The 9,083-nt window shown below is 45.4% G+C and overlaps 1 protein-coding gene across 1 annotated transcript in view; it reads left to right on the forward strand.

The window, feature by feature from the left end:
* LOC126260549 (apical junction molecule-like) overlaps positions 1-8,611 on the forward strand; it is a 199,401-nt gene extending 190,790 nt beyond the window's left edge. Inside the window, exon 5 of the mRNA XM_049957883.1 lies at positions 8,520-8,611. Within this exon, the coding sequence (XP_049813840.1) occupies positions 8,520-8,611 (92 nt within the window). The remainder of the gene's footprint in view (positions 1-8,519) is intronic.
* The last annotated feature ends 472 nt before the right edge of the window (positions 8,612-9,083 follow it).

Consider the following 9,083-nt stretch of genomic DNA (forward strand, 5'->3'; position numbering starts at 1 on the left):
GAGTTCCCTCGACCGTCACGTGAGTATGATATCTTTGGATTCAGGAAGGCTGTTCTTAACGCGATGTAAGATCTCAGTGGCGCAACGCGACTCTTCCGTGAGGAAATTGATATTATTCGCTCGACGTTGCGGGCTTTTAGAGCCACGTCAACACAATCTCCGTTCAATGCCACAGTCTTATGCCACCCTACTGGGAGGACCTATATGCCGCCATAGTACCACTCTATGCTCCACTAATAACGTAGGCAGGATGAGGGAGAACATTCCGATGAAGTTTTGTGAGCTCCTCTAGGGTGAACAGACGTCTGTGACACATGAGCTGTTGTGGACAAGGAGAAGTTCGTTCCCATTTTTTCTGCGACGAACACACTGAAGTCGTTTCTTCAGCTTTGTGAGGGTAGCACCATACACTTCAGAGTTGATCGCTGCACCATCTGGGAAGATATTAAACAGAATAACGCCTTCAGAGTCCCAGAAAATCGTCGCCATCACTTTACCGACTGAAGGAGAGATGATGTAGCGCCGCTCTTCGGATTGCGCTTTTGTTTCCTGTTCGAAATTATGAACCTACCTATCATCGTCTGTGATGATGTGATGAGGTTCGACAAAGATTTTAACGATAAATTCCTCACAGTTGGTCCTTGGTTGCTTTTTATGGTCTTCTGTTAGACGGCGAGGAATCCAGCAGGCATCCACTTCTGAGAGCCCATCTGATGGATGGGTATCATCACCACCAACGCAGAGATACAATAGAGCAGAGAGATGTCTGACTGTAATCCGTCGATCACCTCGATTGACAGTGTCCGCACGTTCCAATATCCTAGCAGTCTGTGCAGTGTGCGGCCGGACGGCACGCGGGTGATCGGACAGGTTTGCACGACTTTGTTGCCACGATGATAGACGCCTCGCCCAATGACTCACCGTGTTTTCGTTCACTGCCAATTGTCCGTAGACATTCTGCAAGCGCCTAGAATATCTGCAATGCTCTGGTTTTCCGCTGAAAGGAACCCAATGACAGCTCTTTGGTTGGAACGCATCTCCGTTACAGACGCCATTTTGAAGGCTTCGTATACCGCCGCCATCTATCGGAACGTTATGAAACTGTAGCGTCTGAAATGGAAATATTCCACAATGTCCCACGGCACATTCCGCATTTTTGAACTTAAATTGGCGGAGGGAAAATAAGAAGTGTTACATTATAACAGAACACTCCTCGTATGTCGGACACGTACTTGGAGGCTCCAAACAGGAATAATGTTGTCAGACTGCAGTCATCATCGTCATACGAGACCAACACATCGTGTGATGGTTAGGTGTGTGTTGCTATACAACACTTTCACATCTGTCTCAGATAGAAGATAATTTGGACAGCATACGTTTTGTTCCTGACGTAGTAAATCCTGTGGCTCTAGCCAGTCTCCTCGTGCCGTTTTCCTTCAACTAGATAACTCAACAGCACCTGTTGCTCTTTCTGTCTTGAGACGTGATACATTTGCTGTACGACAGTTACTCCAATCAGCACTCTCTCCCAATTTCTTGCCCACTCATAACAGCTAGTCTTGTGTTTCCGACACCAATAACCAATTATAATGATTTATAAAATGTGTCATAGAATTGAAACGGCGTAAAATGCTGTACCCATACCTGTCATCAAAGTTCAGTTCGAGTTGATGCTCGGCCGGGTTTGAGCCACTGTTGCTGTTATAGGTGCCAGCTCAGTTCTAAATTTCGTATCGTATACAGAGTGGTCCATTGATAGTGACCGGACCAAATAAATCACGAAATAAGCATCAAACGAAAAAACCACAAAGAACGAAACTCGTCTGGCTTGAAGGAGGAAACCAGATGGCACTATGACTGGCCCGATAGATGGTGCTGCCATAGGTTAAACGGATATCAATTGCGTTTTTTTTTTTTTTTTTTTTTTTTTTTTTTTTTTTTTTTTGCAGCGCATTGTCAATGCATGTACGAACATTGCGGAGGGCGAACTACTCGCTGTTGAGAGGAATATCGTTACACGTATTGCCAAATGCATTGAGGTTGATGGACATCATTTTGAGCATTTGTTGCATTAATGTGATACACTCCTGGAAATGGAAAAAAGAACACATTGACACCGGTGTGTCAGACCCACCATACTTGCTCCGGACACTGCGAGAGGGCTGTTCAAGCAATGATCACACGCACGGCACAGCGGACACACCAGGAACCGCGGTGTTGGCCGTCGAATGGCGCTAGCTGCGCAGCATTTGTGCACCGCCGCCGTCAGTGTCAGCCAGTTTGCCGTGGCATACGGAGCTCCATCGCAGTCTTTAACACTGGTAGCATGCCGCGACAGCGTGGACGTGAACCGTATGTGCAGTTGACGGACTTTGAGCGAGGGCGTATAGTGGGCATGCGGGAGGCCGGGTGGACGTACCGCCGAATTGCTCAATACGTGGGGCGTGAGGTCTCCACAGTACATCGATGTTGTCGCCAGTGGTCGGCGGAAGGTGCACGTGCCCGTCGACCTGGGACCGGACCGCAGCGACGCACAGATGCACGCCAAGACCGTAGGATCCTACGCAGTGCCGTAGGGGACCGCACCGCCACTTCCCAGCAAATTAGGGACACTGTTGCTCCTGGGGTATCGGCGAGGACCATTCGCAACCGTCTCCATGAAGCTGGGCTACGGTCCCGCACACCGTTAGGCCGTCTTCCGCTCACGCCCCAACATCGTGCAGCCCGCCTCCAGTGGTGTCGCGACAGGCGTGAATGGAGGGACGAATGGAGACGTGTCGTCTTCAGCGATGAGAGTCGCTTCTGCCTTGGTGCCAATGATGGTCGTATGCGTGTTTGGCGCCGTGCAGGTGAGCGCCACAATCAGGACTGCATACGACCGAGGCACACAGGGCCAACACCCGGCATCATGGTGTGGGGAGCGATCTCCTACACTGGCCGTACACCACTGGTGATCGTCGAGGGGACACTGAATAGTGCACGGTACATCCAAACCGTCATCGAACCCATCGTTCTACCATTCCTAGACCGGCAAGGGAACTTGCTGTTCCAACAGGACAATGCACGTCCGCATGTATCCCGTGCCACCCAACGTGCTCTAGAAGGTGTAAGTCAACTACCCTGGCCAGCAAGATCTCCGGATCTGTCCCCCATTGAGCATGTTTGGGACTGGATGAAGCGTCGTCTCACGCGGTCTGCACGTCCAGCACGAACGCTGGTCAAACTGAAGCGCCAGGTGGAAATGGCATGGCAAGCCGTTCCACAGGACTACATCCAGCATCTCTACGATCGTCTCCATGGGAGAATAGCAGCCTGCATTGCTGCGAAAGGTGGATATACACTGTACTAGTGCCGACATTGTGCAGGCTCTGTTGCCTGTGTCTATGTGCCTGTGGTTCTGTCAGTGTGATCATGTGATGTATCTGACCCCAGGAATGTGTCAATAAAGTTTCCCCTTCCTGGGACAATGAATTCACGGTGTTCTTATTTCAATTTCCAGGAGTGTATTTACACGTAAGCACGCTGTAACAGCATGCTTTCTCAGAAATGATAAGTTCACAAAGGTACATGTATCACATTGGAACAACCGAAATAAAATGTTCAAACGTACCTAGTTTCTGTATTTTAATTTAAAAAACCTACTGGTTACCAACTGTTCGTCTAAAATTGTGAGCCATATGTTTGTGACTATTACAGCGCCATCTATTACAAAGCGAAAAAGTCCAAATAAAACATTCATATTTCTTTACGGACTACACGAATATCTAATAAAAATGGGGGTTCCTATTTAAAAAAACGCAGCTGATATCCGTGTGACCTATGGCAGCGCCATCTAGTTGGCCAACTGTAGCGCCATCTGGTTTCCCCCTTGAAGCTAGACAAGATTCGTTCTTTGTAGTTTTTTGTTTGACGCTTATTTCGTGAGATATTTGGCCCGGTTCCGATCAGTGGACCACCCTGTATATTTCTAGCTCATACTGATGACAAATAAAATTTCGTTATTTGCTGTTCTTCCTAGTGCTGCAGTTTTAATGAGCATCAGTGTAACTTCCTGGCAGATTAAAACTGTGTGCCGGACCGAGACTCCAACTCCGGACCTTTACCTTTCGCGGGCAAGCGCTCTACCGACTGAGCTACCCAAGCACGACTCACGCCCCGTCCCCACAGCTTTAATTCCGCCAGTACCTCGTCTCCTACCTTCCAAACTTTACAGAAGCTCTCCTGCGAACCATGCATTCTTGTGACACTGTAAAAGCACTAGCACTACCTGGTACATGGAGAGTTACAGCAACAGCAACCTCAACAACTTCCACCGGGATAGAACGCCTCCCATTTCGAGGCGTCACAACAAGCTCACCCGTGTTTTCGAATTTTATTTACATCTTCCTTAAATCATTTAAATGACTTTGCGCCACTCCTCAGACATCTGAGTCGGCGATGCTCTCTCAATGCAGCACTGTAATTACTGCCGTTCACATAAATCAGTTTCACTAAGAGCGCATGGTCTCTCTTCCCTATAGCCATACTGTTCACTCGCGTTAAGGCTTGTCAAATGACAGCTTGGATGTCACATCGTGGGACAAACAGTGTATAGTGGCAGATTCGTGATGGACAAAACTGGAACTAATTTTTTACAAGCGTACATCGTTCCACGTTAGTGCATTATCAAATAAGTTTCGTTGCCATACGATAATTACAGCCCACAATGAACCACCGTGAGTAGTTGCACTGTAATTATAACCGCTTTGTATGTGAGTCTTCTTTAGTGATCGTGAGTCGCAACTCCTGCAAGACAGACTTCCCTCAGATAACACAAGCGACACAGAACGGCCGACTCGCCAGGCGTAGAGAGATCCCTGGCAAATTCTAGTGACCTGCTGCAGAGGTCGCTACCGCTCCAGTTTATCGCACCGCTCCAGTTTATCACACCTCTCCTGTCGGAAGAAGGATCCGTCAATCTTCGACAACGTAGGACACCGCCGCAGCAGTGCCTACACCAGAGAGGAGATTGTATTGTGCACTAATTGGACTTGCCCTCAGAGCAAGACTGTCACTGTACAACGATCTCAAAAGAGAATTTTAGTCTTTTCAGTAGTTGTGCTTACAGGCACGCGTGCCTGATCTCAGGTTGGGAGTAGCGCCCCAGTCTACACTGCCGTTAGCGGCACCTCACCACTTAACGTGGCTACAGCACCTTCACCTCTCTCAACTAGCCGCGTATTGAGCACCGATAACACTAGACCTCTTGAAGTTCAGGGATCTATAATTTGGTGCCGTCACAATCCTCTGCCTTCCCTGATTTTTCTATGAATTCTCTTTTCATTATTGTCCTTATCTGAATGTCTTCATTGGTCGCATAAATCGCACTATATTCCGTCGAAATAACTTTTTCTTAGACCAAGAAAACCGATGTGTTTTCATATGAAATGTACTCAGCTCTCACAATAATATTATTGAGAACAGTTACTTAATGAACGCATTTTACAAGAGACAGCTTCTATTTTGCGCTTCGAATTAGTTTGGAGAGGAGTACATTCAATGATTGCAAACACTTCACATCGGCGCGTGATTCTATAGACCTGTTGTTAATAATAGTTTGGGATTTTTTCAGTTCCTTGAGTAACACGGAAACTTCCGTTATGGCTGTTTATTCAATTCAGGATACGCAAGTATATATCTTCGTGTATTTTTGACCTAAACGACACATTCCATTTTCGTCGTAATAACAGGGGATTCAAACTTTCTTCTGTACAATCCAAACAACGAACAGCTATCTACAGCCGGTAATCATCTAGTCGCGAGTAACAAGCACGCTAACACAGTTCCATCCTCACGCTCATACTTGCGACTCTTCCAAGCTTCCAAAACTAAAGATTCACATGTGCCAAAAATAGGCTTCGAAGAAGTTAGGTAGGCATGAAAATATAGACTGTGACAAATTTTTGTACATCAAAACGTTCAAATTTATGCTTTATTTCAGAATGCGTTTTCTGTTAATATAGTCGATTATTGTTTTGATTCAAATTCGTTAGAAATCAAAAGCAAAAGTAGCTGGATTAGTACTCTTCTCGGAGCTACTGCATTTACGTCTTCTGACACACAAAAAAATTGGCCAGGTGCACTGAGGGTTCCGTACAAACTTAACTATACAGGGCGTTTCAGAAGTTCTGGGGTACGACAGAAATGATCATTCGAAACAAAAAAGTCAAGTAAACATAACCTCTGAAACGCATACCTTAAGAGCTGTGAGAAGTTCTTGATCTTAGATACTGTGAAACCAATATCTACTACTGGAAGCTCTTTGATTTCCATACTTGTAGAAGTGGTGTTATGAATCAAACCAAGAAAAAAGTGTCCAGCAAACATGTGCTCGAAAATTTATACCGTAAGGGATATGAGCACTCGCTCGTCTTCGTTACTTTGAAACACAACTCTTCTAATGAACAAGAAAGACATGCATTTTAGAGCGCATGTATACTGGAAATTTTTTCTTGTTTTGGTCCATACTACCATTTCCCAAAATACGGAAAACGAATATCTTGCAGTTGAACAGATTTGTTTCACAGTATCGAAGATCAAGAATTGCTCACATCTCTTAACGTACGAGGTTTAGAACCCGTGTTTACTTGACTTTTTTGTTTTGAGTGATTTCTATCATATCCATGAATATTGACCATTACTTCTGAAACACACTGTATAGACAGTTCATTCATTTGGGCAATCGAGGGAATAGATTTTTGCCTGTCATCGACATTGAACTACCAAGATATCGATTGCAGGGGTTTCAAGAATGTTTTAATTTCAAGTCTGAAGTCGGATAACAAAAGACAAAAGAAATATATTTTTCGTGTGATATAAATACAGATTAACAATTTTTTGAGGTTTTTTTTTTTTTTTTTTTTTTTTTTTTTTTTTTAGTGTGAAGTTTGGTTTCTCGTCAAATTTAATGATTCTGCTCAACGAACGGAACACAAGCTATAGGTTTTGATGAGTGAGTTTTCGAGTATTGAAATACAAGTGGCTTAAGGGACCGTATCTTTAGATTACATTGGTTTAGAAGCTTAGAACTTATACACCGCCGAGAAATCGTAGTCTTTAATATATGACATAAATCTGAACTTGCTACGGTAAACTGTTCCAGAGCAAAACGTCCTTAGCCGATGGACAGACAAACAGACGGATAAAAGATGGCAAAAAGTATTTTTTCGAGTTATATAGTTACAATTTAAGAATTTTTGAAGTTTTTCCCATTACTGTTATTGTGAAACCTTGCGACTTGATAAATTTCATGATTTTAGGTCAAAGGGTACGATACTATAGGTTTTGATGAGGGTTTTCGGGTATCAAAATATGCGACATAAATAGCCGTATCTCTTATTGAATTTACTTAGCTCAACATTTTTACACCTCCAAGAGACTATAGCCCTTAATGTGTGACTTAAATTTGAACTGGATACGTCTACTCGTTCCTGAGAACAAGCTTTCTTAACATTCGGACAGACAGACGGACAACAAAGCGATCCGTTCATTGCTTCGGTTTTACAGATTGAAGAACTGATCGCTAAAAATACTCACATAAACATTAAATAAGAAACTTAATTGCAAACAACTGAAAGGGCAGCGGAAATGACGCTCACTGTACCAAAAGCGAAAATACACTAAGTTCATAAAATAAGTACCGAAGTCTTCACTTTACAAATCAGGCATCGATATGGTCAATACTTATCACACAGCAGCAGATTAGGATCGTATTGGGAGGGGTGTTCAGAAAGTAAGGTCGAACATGTCGCGAAATGGAAGCGACAATGAAACTCGATGAAACGTTGCACAGGTGTGTTGGACAGTGTCTCTAGTACGCTCATCGATCGCGTCACGTTGCTCTTTTCAGTTCTGAGCGCACAGTCAGCACGTAAAGATGCCTAGAACAGTAGTGTCTCCCGTCGAGTAAGGGTGCCCGCTGCGAGGTTTCGCCTGATTTCATGCAACCCCACATAATGCACTTGTCATCTTCATGACAATTCTCGGCCGCACGGTGCAGAGGCAATGATGACGTCCCTGCAGCGCTTTCGATGGGAAGTGCTTGATCATATACCATACAGCCCTGAATTGGCTTCCCCTGATGTTGACCTCTGCTGAAATGCACCGACACTCATGAAGACAACATATTGGCACAGAGAACGAACTGCAGATCAGCGTTAAGAACTGGCGGAAAGCACAGGCGGCTGCCTTCTATGACGAGGGTACTGGAAAGCTGGAACAACGCTGCAACAAATCTCTAAGTTGGAGCAGCGGCAATGCACAGACGTAGCTGGTAGGTGTAGCAGTTTTGGATGGATGGGTGGATCCCTTTCGCGTCCGATCGCACCTTACTTTACGAAAACCCCTCGAACATCGCTGTACTCCCTGTCCTCCCCATGTTGTGCTCCACCCACTTCTCTCTCCCGCTCAAAATCTTCCATCCTGGCAAAAGAGAAATGAATAGAATTCCGCAGTGGCAGTGTGTTGTGTTGTTTGCCTAGCTGCCGGCGTGCCCCGCCCACCAGCACCCCCTTCTCCGCCCCCGCCGCCTCCGCCGCTTTTAATTGCCGCGGTGATGACAGCGGCGTTATGAAGGGCGGCCGAGGCACCGGGTTGTTTGCGCTGCCGCGCTGCTGCTGCCTGACTGCCGGCCGGTCCCGGCGCCTTTGCTGAGGCGGCGGTGAAATCCCGCCTCGCAATATGTGACGCGCTTTCCATTGCAAATCGCGAAACCGCGTTTATAAGTTTTCAGTGACGAACGCGTAACACACACTGCGACCTCAGCGCTTACGATAGAAGCTGAGTATAAGCGGGTTGCCAAAAAGATAGGCTTACCGCCACCTTTGTGCGATCGATCTCGCTATTCTCTCCGGTATTGAGCCTACCTTTTCCGTCATAAACCGTACGGTAAAAAAATCTTATTTTAACGTTTTAACAGTATATACTCGTTGTGTGATTCTTCTTTACTACAGAAATCTTTAAAGCTAGACATTTGACCAAATTAGGAAAGCACTTCTTTTAATACTTTCATCCATGTTAATTTTGCCTGTTATTTTACAATAGAG

The sequence above is a fragment of the Schistocerca nitens genome, chromosome 5 (assembly GCF_023898315.1).
Source record: "Schistocerca nitens isolate TAMUIC-IGC-003100 chromosome 5, iqSchNite1.1, whole genome shotgun sequence".
Classification (NCBI taxonomy): domain Eukaryota; kingdom Metazoa; phylum Arthropoda; class Insecta; order Orthoptera; family Acrididae; genus Schistocerca; species Schistocerca nitens.